Here is a 26167-nt window from a genome sequence, read left to right as displayed (position 1 = left end):
GAAGGAAACTGTAACAAAAGCCTAGGAATGTGAGAGTCTGTACCTAATGGAGAAATTCTTGAAAGGAGGTAGAATGTTATCTTTATTCCTGAGGGGCCATCCCTTTCCTGTGCCAACCAGCTTCTTTTCTTTGCCCTCTGCCATACTTTTTGTGATTCTGCACTCTTTTTTTTTTTTTTTTTGGCGGTACGTGGGCCTCTCACTCTTGTGGCCTCTCCCGTTGCGGAGCACAGACTCCGTACGCGCAGGCTCAGCGGTCATGGCTCACGAGCGAGCCGCTCCACGACATGTGGGATCTTCCCAGACCGGGGCACGAACCCGTGTCCCCTGCATCGGCAGGCGGACTCTCAACCACTGCGCCACCAGGGAAGCCCTCTGCACTCTTTTAAGAATAGCAATATCCCCCGGCCCATCCCACCACCAATCCCCTGGGGATCCCTGTCCACCATTGTGCAGTGACTCAGAGCCACCGAGAGGGTATTGGTGAGCGAGATGTGGACTCTCAGGGCCTTGCCCACCTCGGCCCTCTCTGACACCTGTGTGGAGAGAAGACAGGGATATCATGGGCAACTGGCCTCATTTCCGCACTCAGTTCAGCAACCTCACTTCCCCATCCCTCTGATGGCCACCAGGGACTGCTCACTTAGCACGAAGACGCTGCAGGGGCGAGAACATGAGCCCACAGTATTCACGGTTAACACATACACTGGCCTGCCTTAGAAGCTCACAGTACTACTGGAAGCCACCACCAGCTGGGAACTGGCACCAAGTGAAATCTATTTCCCTCCCCGTCATCTAGCTCAGGATGGCAATTAGATTTCAACTTAAGTGCCAGCTCCAATCCGTTAGTTGTGGCTGATAGGAATGGTGTGTTAAAAAGGATCCTGAGGGGCTTCCCTGGTGGCGCAGTGGTTGAGAGTCCACCTGCCGATGCAGGGGACATGGGTTCGTGCCCCGGCCTGGGAAGATCCCACATGCCACGGAGCTGCTGGGCCCGTGAGCCATGGCCGCTGAGCCTGCGCGTCTGGAGCCTGTGCTCCGCAACGGGAGAGGCCACAACAGTGAGGGGCCTGCGTACCGCAAAAAAAAAAAAAAAAAAAAAAAAGGATCCTGAGGACAACCTAGAGCCAGTAAGAGGGTCATGATTGATTAGTAGTGTCTGACACAGGCATGGGATAAGGAAGTGGTGTCATGTGTGCCATCCACATGCCACTGGTGATGTCATTCTGAGGCCCAAGTTGCAGGATATGTTAATGGCAGAGACAGGACCTGACCCAGGTGTCCTAGACCCCAGTCAGGATCTTCCTCCCATGCTGCTCTGTCTTCATATGCATTAGCAGACCCACTCTGAGTCTTTCCAGGTATATTCAGTGCATCACATGTGAGGTCTGTGTCATAGGGCAGCATGGCCTTGACTTGTGAGTGGGAGGCAGGGATCCATCCTACTCACTTCTAGAGCCCCAGTGCCTAGCACAGTACCAGCCAAATGATGGATATTTGGTAAACGAGTGTTGAACTGAAACGACTCGACCACCCAGATCATACTGGGGGCACGTTCTGGCTCAACCAGAGAATCGAGGAGAAGGAAGAACACATCCTGACTTCTCTGGAATTCAAAGAAAAGAAACAAGTCTTTTGTACTCTAGTGAGCGTGCCAAAGTTGAACAAGGTCAAAATAGCTTTGGCATCCAGCATGGTCACACAAATCATCCCGGGGTTCCTTAGCAATGGGGACCAATTAATAGCCTGCTTGGCGCCTGATGTGTTTGCACTGGATCCTGTTGTAACCAGGGCTTTGTGTAATGGGCAGGGCACTCACCTCAGCCCCAGGCTTGTGTCTGCTCTTGTGATTCTGCCCACTGTTACCCCCTCCCCCCTCATGGAGGCTGCCTGGCATCACTTGGCCTGACGACCTCACAGCATGCCCAGGTGAAAACTGTCAGGTGGCCAGACGGTTTATGATGTGGAGCCACTCACTTCTCTTTCTGGCGGGGGTGGAGGGTGCTGTTCACAGATCCACCAGGTGCACAGTCAGTTGGGGATTAGGCAGTGGGCAAGGCCTTCAGGTAGGAGGGAAATGTGGGGAAAGGAGGCTTCCGAGGAAGAAAAACCCTGGTTATAGGACATGGAGATCATCCCTGCCCTCCCCCATTTACCCTTCCTTCACCTGTATTCGTTCCTCATGCAATTGCCTTGCCAGCCCCTCAAGTCTCTGAACGTGAAATGTGAGGCTCATCTTTCATTTGTTTCCTTCTTCCTTGTCACCCCTGTCTTATCAGGTGACAAGGAATTTGGCCTGAGTCTCTCTCAAACCTGTCTTCTCTACTCCATCTCCCAGATACTGCCTTTCTTGTCTCTGCCTCTGCAAAGCTACTTCCTTACTTAAAATGCCTTCAACTCCACCTCATTTCTCTAGAGTGTCTTCCTGTGCATCCTCTGTAAAATGTCACCTCCTCTGGGAAGCCTTCCCTTTGCACAGAGTGCAAAGGACCACACCATACTGCACTTTAATCACCTGTTTGGTGTCCAAGGCAGGGACTGGGCCTTGTTAGCTGCTGTACCCCCAGCCCCTGAATTGGGTGAGTCAGAGGGCCCCTAGGCCCCATCTCTGTCCAGATGCCTTACCTCAGTAGATAAGTGGGGAGGCCCCAGGGAGATATCTTTTAGGACCAGCATGGACCTCCCTGTCTCCTCCACCTTGGCAATGCCAGACACACAGATCAGCTTTTCATCCATCAGTTTGTTTCTATAATTGTTGTAGGGTAGCAAGAGCAGCCACTGTGTCTCTAAGCACAGACAAAATACATCTTGAGTCCAGGAATGGGTCTCGGAAAGAGAGAGTGAAAATGTGTATGTGTGAGAGAGGAAAAAATAGTTTGTGTTTGAGAGAGAATATGAGTGTGAGTCTACGTGCGTGTGTGAAAGTGTTTGTGTTTGTGTGTGTGTGTAAGAGAGAGAGACAGATGGTGCTTACCCTGTGCCCCTGACCCCCCGAGGTCACTGCTGTGTTTCACCTGGTGGGATGGCATCAGAGGTAGAGTACCTGACATTCAATCTCCTGCCAACAGCAGCTTCACTGCCCAATATGTGTGCGTGCGTGCATGTCCGTGCGCGTGTGCGTGCGCGTGTGCGTGCGTGTGTGTGCGTGCATGTGTTTGTGGGTGGGTGCCTTGTTCATGGCCCCAAGCTTCCCTCCCTGTATGTGCCTTTCCAGGCCTGCCTCATACTCACCCTCCCCGAAGTCCAGGGTCAAGTGCACTATTTGTCTCCAGAGGGGCTCCCAGGTGCCACCACTGTGCGGCAGGGTCTGCGCACAGAAATGCACCACCAGGCGGATGGGCCCCTGGGGTTGGGCTCTATCTGCCAGACTCGCGGCATTAAGCTTCGGCAGCAGGTCCTGGCCCCACTCAGCCTTCCTGGTCAGGTAAAGCTGCAGCTGTGCCGGCTGATCCTCAAAGCCCCCAGACCCCAGCAGGTCCAGGAAGGGTGAAGAGGCCCTCCAAGGGCCCAGCATTTTCCGGGAGGCCTTCATGAACACAGATCGCTCCTCACGGGATCCTGACAGAAAGGAGAGCCAGGAAAGACATCAGTGGGGAGGGGTCAGGAGGACCAATGACCTTCTTGCTGGAAACAAGGCACCCAGCAACTCCCAGGTCCCCTCCCGAAGCCTCAGCCACAAGAATAGCTGCCTAAGGAGACAATACAGCATCATGGCTGGAACAAGGGGATTGGTGTTGCTTGGTGCTGGGCTCAAACCCTTGCTCTATCACAGTCCCTTCATCTCTTGGTGCTCAGTTCAGTCACATATAGCCCAGGGATATTTCCTTGCCTCACAGAGTTGCCAAAAATTTGGGTTAAATGAGTTCCTGATTATAAGCACTGGATGGTGTTTTTTGTCATCTTTTGCGTAGGCGGTGGTTAGGTGGTGATGGTTTCAACGTGAGAGCCATCCTCATGTCCTTTGGGAGGCAACACAACAGAGGTTACAGCTGCCCTCCTCCCTGAAACACTGGGGCCCCAGGCACCTTCTGGTACTTGTAGGAGCTGGTGATGTTCTGGCTCTGGTCTGACCCTACCATCTTGGTGCTGATTTCCTTCCTGATGGAACTGATGATATGGGCCAGGAGTTCCTGGGCCTGGCCATCCTCTAACAGCCAAACGACTTCATCGGCATTCACCTCAGCATACACAAATGGGGTGTTGTAGGGCAGGTGGACCTTCCCTTCCCTGATGGCCTTTACGGAGGCAGGGCCACAGTGGAACAACCCTGTTCAGGGAACAGGAGTTGTGGACCATTAACTTGGCTGCTGACATATGGACCAGGGCCAGCGGGTCCTGGCCATGGGAGGTAGAGGTAGGGAAATGGGATGGGGAGGGGCAGTGGCATTAATGACCCTCATCCATGGGGTGCTCTCCAGTTCCCATTAATTAATCTGATGCTCACAGCCACCCTGGGAAGCAGCAGTCATCACCTTCATCTTCTCTACTTTACAGGTGAGGAAACAACTGAGAGGTCCAGTGACTCATCAGCTCACCCAACTGTCAAAGGCAAAGTTAGACCCCTGACTCGAAGTTGTCTCTGCTACGACTTCGGAAAGGGGATGAAGTGGGAAAGGCATCGTTCCTTTCTGGCCTCCTGCTCATGGGGTCAGTCACCCTGACCGGCGTCCCCACAGAGCCCAGACCCTTCCACAATGGTCTGCTCTCACCACTGCTGGTTTGCTGGGGAGTGGGGTCCAGAACCTGCCACCCATTGTATCCTGGAGGGAGGTCTTTCCAGATCATCCAGCACTCGCTCCAGACATGGAAATTCCTGCAGAAAGCAGTAAGGAGAAAAGGACTCACGTTTTCAGAGGATTTGCCAGGTATCAAACCCTATACTGAGTGCTTTATATCATTGTTTCTTCTTTTTTTTTTTACATTTTATTTATTTATTTATTTATTTTTATGATTATTATTTTTTGCGATACGCGGGCCTCTCACTGTTGTGGCCTCTCCCGTTGCGGAGCACAGGCTCCGGACACACAGGCTCAGCGGCTATGGCTCACGGGCCCAGCCGCTCTGCGGCATGTGGGATCTTCCCGGACCGGGGCATGAACTTGTGTCCCCTGCATTGGACTCTCAACCACTGCACCACCAGGGAAGCCCTTTAAATTTTATTTGGAAGTAATTTCAAGCTTATAATAAAGTTGCAAGAATAGTACAAAGAACATCCATATACCCAGTTCATCTATTGTTAGCATTTTGCCCCATTTGCTTTATCACTAGCTTTCTTTCAGTGTGGATACGGAGATTTCTTAGAATAGGGATCTTCCTTTGCGTACTCTTGTACAGTTATCAACCTCACACATTTAATATTGATACTGTCCTTTTATCTACTTTACTGTCTATATTTCAATGTTGTCAGCTAATAATGTCCTCTATGGCAGGGGTCCCCAACCCCCGGTACCAGCCCGTGGCCTGTTAGCAACTGGGCCGCGCAGCCGGAGGTGAGCAGCGGCGAGCTAGTGGAGCTTCATCTGCCGCTCCCCATTGCCTGCATTACCACCTGAACTATCACCCCACCCCTTCCGTGGAAAAATTGTCTTCCACAAAACCGGTCCCTGGTGCCAAAAAGGTTGGGGACTGCTGCTCTGTGGCATTCTTTTCCACCCAGTCCAGGATCACACATGGCATTTAGTTGACCAATACCCTTTGTGTCCTTTGATCTGGAAGAGTTCTTCCGGCTTTGTTTTATCACATTGCCATTTTGAATACAGTATTTATTTATTTATTTATTTTTATCAGAGTGGCCCTCATTTTGGACTTGCCTGCTGTTTCTTCATGATTAGATTCAGCTTATGTGCTCGTAGACAGAATTCTACACAAGTGACATGTCCTTCCTAGATACACTACTGCTCATTGACCCAGAGAAGTTTCAGCCCTCCAGGAGCCCAGAGAGGGAGGGAGCTCCAAGGACAGCAGCTAGTTCTCACACAATTCAAAGGGCTTACCTGGAAACTGGCTGGAAAAGCAAAACCAGGAAATGAGATGTGGGGTAGAGCAGAGGAGAAAGGAACCAGAGGAAGCGACTAGAGATCCAAAAATAAAGGGGCACCAGAGACACACACAGACGTATATACACACGCCTGCAGAGAGGGAGTGGGGCAGGGAGGGAAGGAGTCAGCAGAGACCAAAGCAAGTATGCAGAGGCAGCTAGTCCTGGCTTTGCCCTGACAGAGAAACAGAGAAATGTGCAAACAGAAAGGCTCAAAGAAGGAAGAATAAGATGAAACAGATTTTGAGGTCAGTATTCAGAGGACACACGACCTATTCATTTGGTTGCCAGCTTCAGAATACATTATCCCATAGTCTTCTATCTCTGAAATGAGCTTGATGTGATGATCTGATTAGCCAGAACAGCTTTCTGGCTGGGGGACTTATTCTCTGAGCATCGGCAACAATGTACGGGGCAATATTTCCTCAAGGCCAGAGAGCATCAGGCCAGAATTTTCCTCCCCTACCTGGAACGGAGCAGAGACCTGTAGGAGACAGTGTCCCTTACCATATTTTGTCTCGTTTCTGAGTTGGCAGCATCTCTGCATGTTGGTCATAGTAGGTGTCGATGGTCAAGTTTGCATCCATGTTGTGTGCAGAATGGAAATTGGAAATGACACGGGTTGGAACACCTAAGCATCTCATTACTAAAGAGAAGAAAAGCATGGGGACTGAGTTTATTTCAAGAAGAATCATTGGTTTCATGTGCATACTTTCTCACTTTCAAGCTGGAGGAGAGAAAAAGGCCAAGATTCTTGCAGATCCATACCTGTAACTCCTTTATCCTCAGAGCACCTCACCCAGGCCCAGAACCTTGTGGCCTACCTGCCCTATCCATAGTCTCCATTCCACCAGGAGAAAGAAATCATTTGAGGATCACTTAACAATTAACAACAACTCAATTTATCATTTAGGGATTTTTCCATTCAGCAGCTTTCCAAACTAAAAAAAGAGAACCTAAACATTTGATAATTCGAAAGAAAAATGTTAAAAATTAGACCTATGCTGTGGCCAGAAGAGAAGCTGTGTGACCTTAGGTAACTGGCTTAACTTCTCTGACCCTTAGTCTTCTTATATGTAACAAAATGAAGAGTTGGACCAGATGATTTTCAGTTCTGAAATTCTGGATCTGTAATTATACTCAAGTAAAAGGGTTTGGAGGAAAGAAAGAAATCAAAGCACAGATAGAAGAGCCAGATAGACTTACAGAGATATGTGGAAGACAGCGACGAAGGGAACCTTGCATGTACGAGGCAATGACCATCTTTGATAAGACAACAGCACCCTCTTGTGGCTTCTCAGGAATCACACAAAGCAGCCATTACATCACCGTCATCCCCACCACCACCACCACACACACTTGACCAGGGCCAGATGAAATTAAGCCGAGAGCCAGGTGTGACCTTTGGAACACAGGTCCCCACCTCTGCAAGCAAGGTGAGGAGTTTAGAGAGAGGTTTATCCCACCCCTGCCCTGCTTAGGAGCAGATGGTGCCCACTGAGGCTGCTGGGAGGATTACAATGCTTTGAAATGTAAGAGGACTATTAAGATTGACCAATCTTTTTGTTTCGATTCATTGAATATCCCCAAAGGACGCCACCTGTCCACAGTCGCCTATCCATTCCCAGCACAGCTCCTGGGCTTTCACAAACCCTTAACCCTTGGTGAGAGTTAGACCAGGGCTGCAAATGGCCAGAGGCAACTTGGCAGGAGCAGCTTTCCCCTCGCTCAAAGGTCGTAGACTCTAGGGCCTAGCCATGGGGAGAGGCTCGGAGGTGGAGCAAAGATGAAGACCTAGACCTTCTCCCTCTCTTTGCAGAGTCTAAAGGCCTGAGCCCTCCTCCTTAACACCTGCCTAGTCAGGAACACCCCAGCCCAAGGCAAATTTGGCTGTACTATATACTGGCACTGTGCTGAGCATTTTCCCGTGAAAACAAATGAACGAAATGAGGTCACTTGATTTGAACACTCATTTAAACCCCTCTGCTGTCTGTAGCACCTGTACATAACTGCCAAGCTATGTTGCCCCTCTCAGAAAAGTCTAGAACTTTGTCTTTGGACCCTATCTCTGTCCTCCCCATTCTGTGCTCCCTTGTTCTCCAACTCAGAGTCAACATGTCAGTTCAGTAAACATTTCTTGAGCATCACAATGTAACAGGCAGCACTGTGCAAGGTACTCCCGCCTCTTGGGGGAAGATAGGCAGGCACCGCAGTGCTTTCCATCTTTCCCTCATCTTCACAGATAATCTGATCAATGACTTGGGACTAAATTGTAAATAACTGATAATGCATAAAACATGGATGCTCCTTAAGGGTAGTCAGCAAAGTAGTAAATCTCTAACTGTAACTCCTCAGGAATCTCTCTGAGAAGTGTTTGGGAGCCACCAGCTCTGCCCACAGATGAGATCAGGTTTCCAGATTATCTGCCTGCACCTCAAGCTTCCCTCAACTTGCCCCTGACTCCAGGCTCACCTTGAGCTGAGAAGCCTGAGCAGGTATCAGAAAGAAGCCAGTTTTGCCTCTACTTTGGGACCACAAGCTCCTCTATCCAGGTGACCATTTTAATAGCCTAACTGCTCCATCAAGGAGACTGAAGAGTGATTGCAGCAGGTCACTCCTTCCCTGGTTATTGCAGGATTCCTTGAGACTATAGAGTGTGCTGGTCACCAAGTGACCACCACTCCTTAGCCATGGGGCTGTGGACAGGCCACAGTTAACTCAGGTGAAGTGGAGATAATCCCAGCCCGACCTCGAAGAGCTATCACGAAGAGTCAATAAGTGATTCTGCATTCCCATCTCCCCCTCACTCACCGGTACTCATAACAGCTGCAAATACCCAGCACTGCCCATACCTCACAGGCTGCCCACCTCTGGCCGCCCACTGTCACAGGATGGCCACGCTGCCCGTCCACTCCAGTGGGCTGACCCCCTGGGAGTAGTCCTCTCTCCAGCTCCCCTGCAGCATGCCGCTGTCGTCATTGCTGTTGATCTGCAGAGGAGAGACAGGTGGGTTTTCGCGGTGCAGTGCGGGGTAAGCTCAGGCAGGGCCGGGGAAGCTTCTGGCCTTACCATGGCGCTCACCACCCTGCAGACATACACCACATTGTTCCACTGGGAGTAGTCTTTGGTTGGGTTCTCTAAGAAGTACAGGCTCTTGTTCAGAATCTCAAAGCAGATATCTATCATGTCCTCTTCAAACTTCCAGGGGATTTCAAGGAAGAACAAAGAGAAGAGTAAAAACGTCTAGAATTCTGAAGCCAAGTCAGTAACACTGACGTTTAGGGGTAGGGCTAAATATCAGACAAGTTCCTGCCTTCAAAGAGCTTGTAAGTCAAGTTGGGAATGTGTTAAGATTCAGAATTTTGAAGAACTAACCTGTGTGTTTCTGATGGAAAATGCAAATGGAATTTGGAGAGATGAGAGTCAGCTGAAGGCATCAGAGAAGGCTATTGGAGCCGGTGGGCTTGCAAGGACAAGGTAGACAGGAAGAGAGCGGAGTGGAGGTGTTCACCCAAGGTCTTTGGGTGTGATGGGTACCAGAGACAGAGGCTCAAAGATTTTCCTTCTGGAGGACTTGCAAGAGTAGGAAAAGATCGGATGGATACATATAAGGCCAGGCATGTGAGGAGAGGGGGAAGAGTGTGGAGAACCTTCAAATCAGGTAGAGGGTTCAGTGCTGATGGTGTGAGCACAGGAGAAGCCAGTGTACACTCATGACATACATCTACAACATGTATTTGCTACATGTGTCATAACCCTTTTGGCTGCCAAATGCCCTGGTATTTTTCTGAGTTTCAAAAAATTACACAAGTTGTTGGAGAACAGGGAACATGATCTTCCTCAGCAAGGCTCCATGCTTCCTGCCCCCAACCCACTCTTCCCTCCTGGTGGGTGTGGACAGGGCTGAGAAGGCAGTGGGAGGCGGAGAGAAACTATCCCAGCCACGGCTGGTGGTTGAGAATAGAAAAGTTGCCCAGAGTCAAAGGTCCCCCGCTGTGTACCCTAACTGGATATTTGGTGTTATTAAAGAATTGCTGTTCATTATTTCAGTTATAATACTGCATTGTGGCTCAGTTTTTCAGAGAGTCATCATCTTTTAGAACTATATTTGGAAGTACTACTCGATTAAATGATATGGTAATTTGCTTCCCCAAAATCCAGTGATGAGATGTGAGGAATGGGGGAGAATACACCAGGGATCAGCAAAGTTTTTCTGTAAAGGACCAGATAATAAATATTTTAGGCTTTGCAGGCCATAGGGTTTCTGTCTCAACTACTCAATTCTGCCATTGTAGCATGAAAGCAGCCACAGATGCTACCTAAATGAATGAGCATAGCTGTGTTCCAATGAAATGCTGTTTATTAGACACCGAAATTTGAACTTCGTATAATTTGCACATCACAAAATACAGTTGGCCCTCTGTGTCCGTGGATTCTACATCCATGGATTCAACCAATAGGCTCAAAAATATTAGGGAAAAAATTCCAGAAAATTCCCAAAAGCAAACCATGAATTTGTTGCACAGTGCCAGCAACTATTTACATAGCATTTACATTGTTTTAGGTGTTATAAGTATCTAGAGATGATTTTAAAGTACATGGGAAGTTGTGCATAGGTTATATGCAAATACTATGCCACTTTATTATTTATTTATTTATTTTTTGGGGTGTGAAGTTGAAAAGAATAGTTTTATTGCTTTACCAAGCAAAGGGGGCCACAGAGGGCTAATGCTCTCCAAACTGAGTGTCCCGACGTGGAGGGGGTAGTGAGGAGTTTTATAGTAATGGTTCAAAGAGGAGGGTGTGATCAGCTCATGGACTTTCTTCTGATTGGTTGGTGGTGAGGTAAGTGGGAGTCAGCATCATCAACCTTCTGGTTCCAACCGGTCCTCCGTCCTGCCAGTTGTGGCAGCATACAGTTAACTTCTCCCACCTGGCAGGGGTTTCAGTATCTGGTTTCAGGACTTAATGAAGCTCAGGTTCTTGATGCCTCATGGCAGAAAGAATTCAGTGAGAGACAAAGTGATAGGTAAGAAGTGGATTTATTTAGAGAGAAACACACTCCACAGACAGAGCGTGGGCCATCTCAGAAGGCGAGAGCAGCCTATGCCACTTTATATAAGGGACTTGAGCATGCTTGGATTTTGGTATCCGTGGAGGCGTCCTGAAACCAATCCTCTGCAAATACTAAAGGATGACTGTGTTATTTTTTTTTAATTCTTTTTTTCAGCAGTTTATAAGGTATGAAAACCATTCTAAACTCTTGGGCCATACAAAAACAGGCAGTGGGCCACATCTGGCCCACAGGCTATAGTTTGCACATCCCTGATTAGATGAAACAAAATACACCATAAATTGATCACTATTGAAGGTAAGAGGTTCATGGAGGTTCATTATAGTAGGCTGTCTACTTGCATTATGTTTTAAGTTTTTCATAAAATATTAAAAACTGAGAAGGAAAGACATCTCCCCTTCCCTCCTTGCGTCTCTCACTGGAAGGGAAATTGGTCCAGCACTGCACATCCTGACTTCCGTTAGTGGCACTTCATAATCTAATAGAGTTGTCTGAGGCCCACTTCAGGTGACAGTGTTACCTGCCCATAGTTCCAGGGCCAGGGGGTGATGACTCTTTCATGACCATTGTAAACAGAGCCATAGTCCGTCATGATATACTCCTGCAGCAGTATTTCACTTGGCAGGTAGACGTCGTCCTCTGAGCGGTTAAGAATAGCAGAGGGGGCAAAGCCCCAAACCAAAAAACAAACAGTAATAAAATTAAAAACAGTAATGACAGTATCTTGCTGGATAATCAGATAAGCAGTGGGTTGATGGCAACAGAAATCAAGACTGGACCGCTTAAAAGTCTGTGTGCTTTTCTAGAGGCCAGCGATATAATCTATACTTTAAAAAAAGATGACCTTTTCTTGGTTATAAAAGCCTCAAGCTTTTCATAGCGATTTGGAAAACATGGATGACAGAAAGAAGACAATGAAGATCACCCCTTCTTACTACTCAGAGACAGCCATCGGTACATTTTAGTGTATTCTGGCTGTGCTCTCTTTCTCGGCACATATATGTAATTAGGATCATATGTGTTCCATTTCCTAATTGATTTCACTTAACATCACACCATGAACATTTTCATCATGCCATTAAAAATTCTCTGTAAAGATGATTTTTTTTTCCTTTTTTTTTTTGCAGTATACGCGGGCCTCTCACTGTTGTGGCCTCTCCCGTTGCGGAGCACAGGCTCCGGACACACAGGCTCAGCGGCCATGGCTCACGGGCCCAGCCGCTCCACGGCATGTGGGATCTTCCCAGACCAGGGCACGAACCCGTGTCCCCTGCATCGGCAGGCGGACTCTCAACCACTGCGCCACCAGGGAAACCCTGTAAAGATGATTTTTAGTGAGCACATGGTAACACATTGCATAGATGTGCAGCATTTTATCTTCAGGGCTTTCTAAGTAGATCCTCACAGAGTGTTCCCAATGGATCAGTTAGAATTACAACCTGTGAGCAAGTTATACCTGCACTTCAAGGGTTAAAAAGCAGGATGAAAGTCCCCAGAGGGTGGGTTGTGCTGTGATCAGGGCCCTGAGAGATCTCCATCTTCAGAGTGTAGGGACCAATGACTGCATTGGCTGGTGTGAAAAGGGAGACAAAGAGCGAGTTGGCATGAATGGTGAAGTCAGAAGCACTCCAGACATTGCCTTGTCGGGCCTGGGTGAGCAAGAAGGTGGCTCGGGTTCCCAGCAGCTCTGTGGGCTGTGGTCCTGTGTAAGAGAGAATGACCCCAAAGTGAGGTGCAAAATCTATGTGACACGATTTCAGGGGAACTGGGAGGACCCTTACCTTCTCCTACCACTTGCTAATCCGTTTACTGCCACTGGGTGTCCCTGGTCATGCACTTAAGATTTGTGGGCCTCAGTTTTTTAATCTGTAAAATGGGATCGTAGTAGTACCCACCTGAAAGTCTTGTCATAGGGATTAAATGAGATAATGTGTGTGAATTTTTAGCACAGTGCCTGTTGTGTATTTAAAAGTTGTCTGTTATTATCACAATCTTAGTTTGCTGAGTTGGCCAAATCTTTTCTTAACAGCGCTAATAGGGTCCCGGGGGTCCCAGGAGCAGAGAGGGGAGGGCGGTTCAGAAAGGATTGGCAGGGGCCCTTGAGGTGAACTTTGTCTTGGGGAGGGGTGGTCTCAGCCACAAAGGTGATGTCGTCGGTCCCAGAGTGGAAGGGTCGGTTGAAATGCAGCTGGATTGTGAAGGACTCACTGCGGCGCACGATGAGCCGCTGCAGACCCATTTCCTGCGTGTGATGTTCCTGGTTGTTCCTGGCGTTCTGCAGGTCGACGGACCTGAGCTCCAAGGCTGCCACTGGGACGAGGGTTGGCGGGGGGACAGGTCACTGCCCAGCTGTGGCTCCCTGGGCTCAGCATCCCCTGACACTTCTTGACATTTCGTGGCACCTGGCTCTGACTTGGGTAAAATTGCTGACCAGATCTTAGCCCTCTGCCACCTGCCCCCTAGTCTCAGGACTCAGCCTCAGAGAGCATTTCAGCATCGTGATCCCAGTGACCTCTGGACCTGGACCTGGAGCCACAGTGCTCGAGAACTGGGGTCCCAGACAGCACAACGTTTCCAGATAACTGAAACTTAACCTCAAAGTGCTGCCATGTACTCTTAATCACTTTTGTTGACAATCTTTCTAAAAAGTACTCTATTATCCTGATGATAGAAGAAAGAGCATACTCGAATTTTGTATGAATTAAGTCAGTGAGCTGACTGGAGGCTGGGACCTCAGCTACAGGCAAGTCCCTGCTTTAGGATATGGGGGAGGGTGGGCACCCCAGGGTTATTTGCAGCTTATTTCTTGCTTCTCAGGCATGTTCCAGGTGGATGAGGGTACTGGCTGCTTCCTAGGATGTACACTTAGTGTGTAATTTTAAAACTCTCATAGCATAATGGGCAAGGTGCAGGCTCTCACCATCTTGGCTGTGAGACCTTAAGCAAGTCACTTAAGGTCCCTAGACATCAAAAAAATGGTGACAATGGTGTTCCTACCTCCTAGAATTCATGTGGGCATTAAGTGAGGATTCACAAGTAAAGACCTTAGCATAGTGGCAGGTGCAGGGTAAGCACTCAGTCATCAGTAGTTGCTCTTAGTACTGATAATAATGCAGCCTCAGATTGCATTTGCTTTGCTATTTTTGCTGGTGATAAAAATTCATTAGGTCCTTTCCCCCAGTAGTACCTCAGTTTATCTCAGTGGTTCTCAACAGGGGCAATTTTGCCCCCTAGAGGACATTTGGCAAAGTCTGGAGACATTTTTGGTTGTCACAACTGGGGGAGAGGCTGTTACAGGTGTCTAGTGGGTAGAGGCTGGGGATGCTGCCAAACAGCATCCTAGAGGAAAAACTCGTGTTTGCTCCAGCCAGTTTTTGTGCCATTTGCATTTTGAACTTTTTTCACATAAGTTCTTTATATTTTCACTAAATGAGTTCACTTTGATAGTTTTAGCCCATCTTTGTTACCTGGCTGGATTTTTTTTGAGTCCTAATTCTTTCACCTAAATGCTTTATCTTACTATCTGGGAACTGGCTAAACAGTCTTCCAGGTCTCTGTCCAGGTCATTGGTAATACGATGGTTCTAAGCATTAAGGCTTAAGTCAGAGGCCAGTGGAGTATTATTGTTGGAGGTTCCTTCCACGTTAACACTGAGCCATTAGGAAATACTCTTTAAGTATAGTTGTTCAACTAGCTGTGCTTACACATAATTCTTTACGTGAAGAAATTGGATTAGGTGTTTTAAAATTTCCTTCACAGTCTAAAATCAAATCCAGCTTTCATTTTACATCTTTCCCACAAATTTGTCAGACATCTGGCTGAAAACAGAACGTGCATGATGGTCCCTTGACCCTCCCTCCTAGTAACAATCTTTCCTTGAGGCAGATTCAAAGATGAATCACTGGATCAAATAGTACAAAGTTTTTCAACCTCTTAAATGTCACTTAGGCACTTAAATAGTTATATTATTGGAACCAGAAAATTCAGGGCAAGATCTAAGACAGATGCCTGTGAGTTATTAAACAACATTCTGTAAACACGTCTAATCTATTAGTAGTTTGTGAAAGCAATTTAGAGAAATGTGACCAATACTTTTTTTAAAGAATAGAATAGAGGTCTTCCCTGGTGGCGCAGTGGTTGAGAGTCCACCTGCCGATGCAGGGGACACAGGTTCGTGCCCCGGTCCGGGAAGATCCCACATGCTGCGGAGCAGCTGGACCCGTGAGCCATGGCCACTGAGCCTGCGCATCCGGGGCCTGTGCTCTGCAACGGGAGAGGCCACAACAGTGAGAGGCCCGCGTACCACAAAAAAAAAAAAGAATAGAATAGAAAATATCACAATGAATCCTACATAGGAAAAGCAAGCATAATTTTATGTATTATATAACTGGATCATGATGTAAATTGTGGGTTATAGTCAAAAAGTTTGAAAGCAACTAGCCTAGATCCTTGTGGAAACTGATACATCTCATTTGTTCCTGAGGGGCCTGCATTTTCATACCAGGACCTACTGAGCCTTCACAGAAGCCTCTCCACCCGATACATAACAACCAATGTCCATTCGATCCTGAAAGATCAGATACCTGAAAGGGGCAGTGAAGAGCACATAGGTGTGTGCATCACCTCCACAGTGGGGAACGGGACTGGGGGCAGCCTTTTCCTGGCCGCTGCCCACAGCTCAAAGCATTGTTCCTAAGGGCAGCCCACTCAGTTTCCCCTTTACCCAGGCCAACTATTGGTTTAGGAAGGAAAGGGGAGGAGGAAGAAGGAAGATATCCTCCCCTCCACGCCCAAGGTTTACAACGCATGGAGAAAACTCATTTTCCATTAGGGGACTCAGTTTTTTGTTTTTCTTTTTTTTTTTTTTTTTTTTTTTTTTTTTTTTTTTTTTTTTTTTTTGTGGTACGCGGGCCTCTCACCGCTGTGGCCTCTCCCGTTGCGGAGCACAGGCTCCGGATGCACAGGCTCAGCAGCCATGGCTCACGGGCCCAGCCGCTCCGCGGCATATGGGATCCTCCCAGACCGGGGCACGAACCCGTATCCCCTGCATCGGCAGGCGGACTCTCAACCACTGCGCCACCAGGGAGGCCCTGTTTTTCTTTTTATTTTACTTAATATAATTATGCATTTGGCTCACTGAAGTGCTTTTCATGTCAGGGAGACAATGACTTCAGAGAACAAATGGGAGGGCCTTCAAGGGAGCAGGCAAAGAAAGCCAAGAGGATTAGAAAGAGGTTCAGCAAAGCAGGAAATCAAGCAGAATCAATTAGTAAAAGAACATGGCAATGCCCACAAGTCCTTCTTGCCTTGGCCACCAGCCCACACTGGTTAATGATGAGTAAGAGATGTAAAGCCCAGCCACATGACTCCTGGCGCTTGACTAAGATAAAGACAAGGATATAAAAGGATCAAAATATATCCCCATGTATTATGAGCCTTAAAACAAATAGAGAATTTAGAACAGCCATCTGCCTGCAGTGAGCTCTGAGATGCAAAGCTCCTGCCATCTGAGACATCAAAAACCAAGCCAGCCCTGTGCTCCTGGATGCCCGTCTCGCCCTCGGGTCTTGGCTCAGAGGTAACATCCCACAGGGGCTTTCCTTGACCTCTGAACATGATGCCCCATCTCCCACCCTATGATCATCTGCCATCACAACACCCTTTTTATTTTCTGAAGAGCACTTCATAGCATCTAGAAGTAGTTCCACGGAAGCAGAGACCTTGGCCATCTTCTTACACCTGGACCCCCTTTGCCTAGAACGGAGCATTGTTCCTAATTGCTGATAATTACAGCTAATGTTCGCTGAACACTCACTACATGCCAGCCACTGTCAGAAGCATTTTACGTGTCTGAAATCGTTTATGTTCTTACAGCCTGTGGATGGAGGTGTTCATATTGTCCCTGACATGCAGGAATGGGAGGACTGGGATCAAACCCAGGCAGAGCCTCTGCCCCCTTAACCTCCACAATCTCCCGCCTTACCTGGTGGGTGCTCAGATATGTTTGCTGAATGGATTTGTGCTTGCATGTGTGAGGTACGAGGAGAATAATCTGGCAGGAGGGCAGTGGGGCTGTAGAGGAGGAGAGAGAGAAAAGCCTGTGAGGGCAGCAGGGCCAGGATGAGGAGTGGCTTGACTCCAGGCAGAGATGCTGCTATTTGCTCAGTAGTAATGGGTATACCTCTCCTTGATGGAAGGATAAAATGTTACACCTTTCTGAGGGCAATTTATCAACATTTCTTACAAAATAAAAGAAAGCCTTAAAACATAAATTCCTTTGATCCACAGATTCCTCCTCTAGGAATTCTTCCTAAGAAAAAAATCATAATTTGTGTATAAAAATGTAAACATAAGGATATTCAGTGCAACCCAAATATCCTACAATGAGTCAGATACATAAACTTTATTCCTCTCATCCTGATGTAATCAACAAAAGGACAAAGGATATTGGGAAATAATTCATGAGATATTAAAAAGCAACATAAGAAGTTTAAAAAACAATACGTTACAGATTAACTGTAGGTGGTAAAATTATGGGAAATTTTTCTTTACTTTGAGTTTTTCCATGTTGGTCAAGCTTTTGCTTTGAACGTGTATTCCTTTTATATTTAAGGGAAAGTGTTCCTTTGATTAAAGTCAGGGTTTTTTTGTTTTTTGTTTATTATTTATTTTTTTTACAGCATGTTCTTATTAGTTATCTATTTTATATGCATCAGTGTATACATGTCAATCCCAATCTCCCAATTCATCACACCACCACCACCAACCCCCCGCCACTTTCCCCCTTTGGTGTCCATACATTTGTTCTCTACATCTGTGTCTCAATTTCTACCCTGCAAACCAGTTCATCTGTACCATTTTTCTAGGTATCACATATATGCGTTAATATACGATATTTGTTTTTCTCTCTCTGACTTACTTCACTCTGTATGACAGTCTCTAGATCCATCCACGTCTCTACAAATGACCCAATTTTGTTCCTTTTTATGGCTGAGTAATATTCCATTGTATATATGTGCCACATCTTCTTTATCCAGTCGTCTGTCGACGGGCATTTAGGTTGCTTCCATGTCATGGCTATTGTAAATATTGCTGCAATGAACATTGGGGTGCATGTGTCTTTTTTTTTTTTTTTTTTTTTTTTGCGGTACACGGGCCTCTCACTGTTGTGGCCTCTCCCATTGCAGAGCACAGGCTCTGGACACGCAGGCTCAGCAGCCATGGCTCACGGGCCTAGCTGCTCCGCGGCATGTGGGATCTTCCTGGGCCAGGGCATGAACCCATGTCCCCTGCATCGGCAGGTGGACTCTCAACCACTGTGCCACCAGGGAAGCCCCAGCATGAATTTTTGTCACAGTTCTATCTGGTTAGTTCTTCAGGATGAGAGAACATTAATTCAGGTTGCCAATGACTACACATTTGCCATGCTCCTCAGGTTTGTATTTACTTCTCTTCTACCTTGGGTAGCGGTACTTTGGTTCTTCATCTGCACATTCTTTTTCTCAGGTCTCCCCAGGGCTGATTTTGTAGACCATAGTTCTCATCTTGTAAAAAAAAAATAGCATGAATAATACCATATATCTTAGTTTCATAATCTTAGTAACCTTAGGGACTTGAAGTGATTCTTATCAGATATAGCAAGAGAAGGCACTCACTCACCAAAGAGGAGATTCATCAACTGAGGAACTGTCATGCAGACACCAGCTGAACAAGAGTCATGCACAAGAACTATCAATCACTTGATTCTATCCCCCTGAAGTTAACTTTCTTTGTGGCTGTGAAAATTTTTATTCAGAACTTATAAAAAAGGTATACAGTGTAACCCCAACATGGTTAGAAAGTCCTAGGAAATGTTTAAATGTATCAGATCTTGCTTTTTAAATATTTCTATAATGAGCATATACACAATAAATAGCAACAGTTTTTTTTAATCTATAGCCTTTTAAAAAATTGAAGTAAAGTTGATTTACAATGTTGTGTTAGTTTCTGGTGTACAGAAAAGTGATTCAGTTATACATATATATACATATTCTTTTCCATTGTGGCTCATTACAGGGTATTGAATATAGTTCCCTGCGCTGCACAGTAGGACCTTGTCATTTATTTTATTTTTTAAATGTAATTTTTATTTTATATTAGACTATAGTTGATTTACAATGTTGTGTTAGTTTCAGGTGTACAGCAAAGTGATTCAGTTATCTACTTGATATATGGTAGTTTGTATCTGCTAATCCTAAACTCCTAATTTATCCCTCCCCCACTTTCCCCTTTGGTAACCATAAATTTGTTTTCTTTGTGAATCTGTTTCTGTTTTGTAAATAAGTTCATTTTATCATTAACAATAAGGGTTTTTCAATGAGCTGTTGGCTAACACATAGCAGGGTACAGAAACTTCGATGCTGTGTGCTGTAGTCGAGTTGACACTGGTGTGAGTCTAGGTCGTCAGCTCAAACCCAAAGTGACCACAAGCAAATCTTACCCAAACTGCAAACTCAGAGGAAATCGGGATAGAGGGTAGGTTGCAGGCTCAAGTCACTATGGAGTGGATCTTCTTTATAGTTAATATGTGTTTAATATGCTAGTCTTCTTCTAAAATAAGAAAAAAAATCCACTGTCTCTGTGGTTACTTATCTCTGTCACTACCCACCAGATGTCTGAGTGGAAGATGGAGGAAGCAGCGGGACTAAGAGAGGGGTTCCCGAAAGCAGATGTTTATAATCACAGCTGTGTTCTAAAGGTTCTGGCTGATTCCCTCTGCACTTCTGACCAAGGGCACAGGTTTGCATGACAGGCTTGCATTTGGGGTGTCACTGTATTATTTTTCACTAGTGCTACTCTGTTCTTCCCCAGGAAGCCAGTGGCACAGGATATATTGCATTAAAAAGGTATGAGAGGGCTTCCCTGGTGGCGCAGTGGTTGAGAGTCCGTCTGCCGATGCAGGGGACACAGGTTCGTGCCCCGGTCTGGGAGGATCCCACATGCCACGCAGCGGCTGGGCCCGTGAGCCATGGCCTCTGGGCCTGCGCGTCCGGAGCCTGTGCTCCGCAACGGGAGAGGCCACAACAGTGAGAGGCCCGCGTACCAAAAAAAAAAAAAAAAAAAAAGGTATGAGAAAGATATGGTGATGTTAAACCCCAACAATGAGAGATTGTTGTTCAATTCCAATGTTGACACCTGTATTTCCAGGTGCTGGAAATACAATGGTGAATAAGATACTATCCCTACCCTCAAGGATCTTCAATCTAGTGTGTAGACAGACGAGAAAATAGATTATAATACAATATGGATGATAGTTACAAGGTGCTCTGGCAACACAGAAGAGTAACCCATCCCAGCCTGAAAGTGTGGTGGATTCGAACCAGGGAATCATTTCCAAAGATAAGCCTTGAGTCAAGTAGGAGTTTTATGAACAAAGTTGGGATAGTGAGGTTGAGAGTAAGGTAGGAGAGGTAGTCTTAAGAGTCCCAACAGGGAGAACACGGTCAAGTAAAAGAATGGAAGCATGTAACAGTATTCTGTCCTTTGGGTCCCAGGTATACTTCCTATATAAGTGGGATGTCAATAAGGGGAGGAGGAGTGGCAGGGGATGAAGCTTGTGAGATAGGGAATGTCAGATTCTGGCTTTATGACAAAGCTGCCAATGAAGAATTACATAGTATGTATAATAAATATTAATAGAGAAAGAAATGAAAATTAGAAAAAAAGCAAGACAATGGGGGAGGAAGGGTGGTGGCAAAGCTTTCCTCTTTAAATTGCTGATGTATCCATGAATAAGAAAGATCAGTTTTGCTAACTTTTCCTGAAATAGCAAGTCTAAATATGAATCAGAGGTTGAGGCTCTTTTCATTAGAAAAGCCTAAAAATGAGGACAAAAGCTAGGGAATGAGAAAAGCTCTATGTAGTGTAATATCCTAAAAATCATTCTTATTACAATTTATTTCCCAGTCTTAGTCTGCCAATTAGGTGGCAAATGACTTTTCACATAAATATTAGGGCAAGGTCTTTCCTCTCCCTGTTAAACTTACTTTGAGAGTTACACACCAAGTCATGCCCAGTGAAGCATCAGCACATCCTAGGCAAATCCTGTATTCGTGTGCTCGCAAGCACATTCATGCATGTTCCTACTCCCTCAGATTAGCCTTTTGGCAAAGTGAACTCATTTCATTTCCAATGGATATGGGGTAACCATGGTCCACTGTTGAGCAAAAAGGGATGAAGATCAGCTGGAAACTGCAATCAAGAAGTTGATAACTCTCATAACTACCCCAGAGCTCCATACCAGAATTTTAAAACAAAGATATTCAGAGGTGAAATGGAGAAGCAAAAAACATAGTCCAACTTCAGTTCTTAATCTGGCCCACATCTCTAACTGCTGTGGATTACTCTTATGAAACTGGGATCCAGCACCTCTGAGTGCTGCTCCAAAGGCACAGAGTTAATGTTGAGGACAAAACTCTAAATGCTCTAAAGAGTAGAGCTTGAGAAATGAATAACTCTTTAACTGAGTATGATGCATGTGTAGGGTCAGAGGTGGAGGGCATGCTTAATCTGGTAATCACATAGAAGTGTGGAACAAGCCCAATTACTCATAATGCGCCATACTGGGCAGCACTTGAGAGAACAGGCATCACTGTGCTAGTAATTTAGGTCTGGCATACATCCACATTCTTCTGACAGCCTCCTCCTCCCAACCCCACCCCTCTATATGGCCCCAAAGTAACGAAATAATAATGGTTGATGGTACCATCTAAGAAGTAACATAATGGAGGAGATACCCTGGGCTTTGGAGTTATTTTAGGTTAGAATTCTGGTACTAACTACTACATAGCTGAGAACACTCACTTCATTAATGTTCTGCTTTGATCTGCTCCTAAAAGTTGGAGGTAGGCTTGTGGTGAACTTAAAAAATACAGAGCAGGGCTTCCCTGGTGGCGCAGTGGTTGAGAGTCCGCCTGCCGATGCAGGGGACATGGGTTCGTGCCCCGGTCTGGGAGGATCCCACATGCCACGCAGCGGCTGGGCCCGTGAGCCATGGCTGCTGAGCCTGCGCGTCCGGAGCCTGTGCTCCGCAACGGGAGAGGCCACAACAGTGAGAGGCCCACGTACCGCAAAAAAAAAAAAAAGAGTGGGAACAGGGGAGTGGTAATATCTATAGCCAGAGTCGAATACTATTTTGGAAAGCTTTATTGTCTACTTTAGTGGGTCCTGAATATATCACAAGTCCAGTCCTTACTGCCTAGCACTTAAGGAAGAAAGGTCTAATGTCACTGTACAGGGGTTGAAGTAGGTACCAAAGGAAAAGCAGTTCCCACCACCTCCAAGGAGCAGGAGCTGTTGCTCTTCAGGAAGGAGGATGCTGGTATGATTGTGTAACATTAACGGCCATGGCACACATGTTGTGTCAATCTGATACTCGAAGCTCAGTCCTGTAGACAAATCAATAACAGTCACTCCAGGAACTGAGGAGGAATGAATCCAGACCCCTCCAACCAACAAAAGCTTCCCATTGACCACATGAGCTGTGTGGGAGTACCTTGGGGTAATGGGAGGCTGGATGGCTATTGATTCCCAGATGAATCCACAAGAGACTGGTTTCAGAAAGAGTACAGAGCTCAACGGCTCCTCAGAAGCACCCAGACCTCCAGCAATGAGGGCTCCCCCTTGACAGCTGCAGGCACTGTGGGAATGCCGACCTTCAGGTACTTCTCCCTCCACTGGGATCCTGACCCAAGCCATTGTCCCCACATGTAGGAAATGCCAGTCACTTAGTACGGGTTCTGCCACACTGCGGCCCCCATACACAAACAAATATCTCTGATTCTTATAGGACACTTCTGTTGTTGAATGGCGCCAACATGACAAAGTGGAATCTTCTTCTGGGCCGACCTTTGTGACTGTGACATTTAGGTCCTCAGGGTTATTATCCTCACTCTTGCAAAAAAGAAGTTGGAGAATCCCCAAGGCTGGAGTTACTGGGGACAGTCTCCCTCCCAAAACCAGAACCTGAGTATCTGAAAGTCTTGTCATGGTGTGATAAAGGCGTCCATCCCACTGAGCTCCAGTCCCCCAACTGCATATTTGGTTGCCTTTCCATTCAAAGTCACAGTATCTTGAGAGCAAGTGAAACTTTCTCACTCGGCAATGTCGCCCCTTCTGCTCTCCAAATCCTCCAGCACTGAGAATAAGACCTGGGCTCAAAAGGACTGAGGCGTGGCCATATCTCTTAAGGTCTGGGCCCTGGCTATCACCAGTGACTACACTGGCAGGGAAGACTCCTGATGGGGAAGCAGGATCTATCTGAGGAAACGTCTCTGAGGGTGGAAACACCAGAGTTTGGGAGAGGGCGTCTCCCCTAGAAGCGGCCAGAATGAAATAGTGGGCGCACTTCAGATGCCACTCCTCAAATTCGTCGAAAGTTTCGAGATTTTCCACGCGCCGGCGTTCTTCTGCGGGAAGAAAGCAGCGATAGAACTCATTCATGTCCATGGCACGGCAGGCGGTCCAGCCGGCCTGAAGGAAGCGCTGCTGCTGGGCTTCCGCGTCGGGAAAGCGGTCCAGGCCATGCAGGGGAGAATTCAGCTGCCGAAAATGTTGCTGCATGAACTCGCCAAAGGCGTCACGCGGCCTCATCTGCTCGTAGACGACGAAAAGGGCATTAGAAAAACGCTGGGCGGCCCAGGCGATGAGGGCCGTGGCATCATCCGGCTCGAGGTAGGTCAGCACGGCCTCAGCCAGAAGCAGAGTCGGTGCGGCTGCGTCAAGGCCCGCGGTGCCCAGGGCGTGGTCCAATCGCTGCAGCTGCCGCAGGTCCAGGCCCAGGATGCAGTAGTCCGAGCTCTCAAAGCACAACGTGTACCCGGGTTCCCCGCTCTGGAAAGGACCAGTTAACGCACACAGTTCCGGCGTATCTCGAATCCTCTGCGCTTTGCGCTGTGCCACGTCCGGAAAATCTACCTCCCAGACAGCAGCCCGGGTCAAGCGGCCCGCAGTTTTGAGGCGAAAATACAGCGAGTCAGAGCCAGCGCCGAGCGACAGGATCTGGGCGCGAGGCGCGCCGGGGACCGCGCACGTCCCTTTCAGGAAGGCGCGCACGCAGTGCCGCACGGCGCGTGCGCGGACGTAGTAGCCGCGGTGGATGAGCGGCGCGCGGCGTGCGGTCCCTGGAACTAGCAAGGCGGCGAAGGCGTCGTGCACGTACCCGCGCGCAGCCAGGGAGGTCTTGCTGACGGCGCTGCTGTCGTTGGTGCTCTGCACTGCCCCGGCCCGACGCTCGCGGCTCCGCGGGCCCATGGTTAGGGAACTCAGGAGCGACGGTCCGTCCTGGTGGTGAGCTGCCCTTTCGTTTCCCAGTAGCCACCTCGCGGACTCTGTACGGAAAAATCACCCCACCGCACCCCGCTCCGTAACGCCTCTTCCTTGGACAGGTGTGCGTCACTTCCGGGAAGAGCGCACCTCGCCAATCAGGGTTGAGGAGGGTGCAGCTGGTGCTGACATTCGGCTGTGATTGACGTTTCTTTGATTCTCTGGGACTGCGGTTTCGCGGCAAACTGACGGCTGCGGCTTGTTGTGGACACGTGGACTCTGTCAGGGAAGCGCGGGTTATCACTTTTCTACAAGCCTTCCTGTCTGAAGTGAAAATTTAAGCTGTCATAAGTTGACTCAACTGTTGACAAAAATCTTTAAGAGGTGAGTCTGTGGGGACTGACAACCAGAGCTCCTTGGACGGCAGGGTCTGCATTGAGTGTCTGGTAGGGGCAAAGCAGGGTTAGAACCACTGACTTTGGTGGGCAAGGAGAAGAGGTCGCTCCTCGGGTGCTAACTACGAGTACTTTATTAAGAGATCCCATTTAAATCTGAAAACAAGCCAGTGAGGCCAGGTGCAAAATGAAGAAACCTTTACAGAAGTTGTGACTCACCCAATCAATGTTTCCCCACAGATGTACACTATTGATTGACTTGTATTCCCGGCTCTGTGCTAAGCTGACAATAAGTAAACCACTCAGCCTCTTGTTTCTCAGCTGTAAAATGACATTCCCCTCCACATTCAAAGTTCTGTTTTCTAGGACAAAGTTGAATATGTCTGTGGAAGAGGGAATCATGGAAGAGAGGTGATTATTCCCTCTGATAGGGTCTGAGTCTTGGAGGTTTAAAATAATCAAGTTTCTAATTTGGGTATTTGGGAGTCGTCACCCATAAGAAACCGCTTGCAGAGATATTTACGGGATTTGTAACTTATTAATTGGGATTTGGTGACTGAGATGGAGAAGGAAATCGGGATGACTATAAGTATGGTTACCTTGAAGCAGCGTAGCATAATGATGAAGGGCATGAGTTTTGGAGTCCAGCCAATTTGGATTTGGATACTGGAATTGTGTCATTTAGATCTGGTGTTTAAGAGCTCTTAATGACTTTAGGGAGAGCAATTTCTGTGGAGTAGTAAGGGCAGAATCCATGTTATAATGAATGGGAGATAAGTAAATGGAGGCAGCTCAAGTTTAGCTCAGAAGGAAAGAAGAGACAGGGCAGTAGTTAAAGGGGAATGGGAGATAAAAGAAAGTTTGTTTTTATTTTTATTTTTTAAGGTGGAAGCAAGTACTGTACTTACCTGGTGGTTCCCTGAGGTAAATTAGCAACTGGAGAGAGAGAGAGGTTGATGAACAGAAAAGTGAGAAAATTAGTGGAGTAATGACTTGGAATAGATAGGAAGGAATGGGATCCTGGGCACAAATTAGTCTTGGGGACAGGAGAATGAATCCTCTTTCTCTGATTCATGAGAGAAGAAGGGGTATAGATAAAGATAAATTTAAGTGTGAGGGAAAGCAGAGAGAAATAGAGGGAATTCATGTCTGAAGGCTTTCGTTGTCTCTATAAAGGTAGTGACTGAGTTGTAAAGTTCAGCCTGAGGCAGCTGGGTCTATGGAACGCTTGAGGAGCTTGGAATTGGAATGGGAGAAGGACTCCCCTGAGCTTGCTGGACTTTGAGATGGTCATTTCTAAAATGAGGGGATTAAGTGCTGCTTTGTGTGGTGTTTCAGGGTTTATCGAGGGTCAAAGAG

General features: G+C 47.2%; 2 protein-coding genes across 2 annotated transcripts in view; both read right to left on the bottom strand.

Moving 5' to 3' along the window:
* Window positions 1-17678, bottom strand: part of TGM5 (transglutaminase 5) — a gene marked incomplete at both ends in the record, with an annotated part of 39210 nt that extends 21532 nt beyond the window's left edge. Inside the window, 8 exon segments of the mRNA XM_079699128.1 lie at window positions 8849-8921; window positions 8925-9026; window positions 9107-9235; window positions 11632-11750; window positions 12634-12813; window positions 13209-13421; window positions 17095-17209; window positions 17664-17678. Of these exon segments, the coding sequence (XP_079555254.1) occupies window positions 8849-8921; window positions 8925-9026; window positions 9107-9235; window positions 11632-11750; window positions 12634-12813; window positions 13209-13421; window positions 17095-17209; window positions 17664-17678 (946 nt within the window).
* Window positions 17679-22340: 4662 nt separating this feature from the next.
* Window positions 22341-24401, bottom strand: LCMT2 (leucine carboxyl methyltransferase 2; the record flags this gene model as incomplete). The annotated part of the gene is made up of 1 exon (XM_079699390.1): window positions 22341-24401. One exon carries the CDS (start codon window positions 24399-24401, stop codon window positions 22341-22343), a length of 2061 nt encoding a protein of 686 aa, XP_079555516.1.
* Window positions 24402-26167: the final 1766 nt, after the last annotated feature.

Source organism: Hyperoodon ampullatus (assembly GCF_949752795.1).
Source record: "Hyperoodon ampullatus genome assembly, chromosome: 3".
Classification (NCBI taxonomy): Eukaryota; Metazoa; Chordata; class Mammalia; order Artiodactyla; family Ziphiidae; genus Hyperoodon; species Hyperoodon ampullatus.
This window is presented reverse-complemented; position numbering and strand designations above follow the sequence as displayed.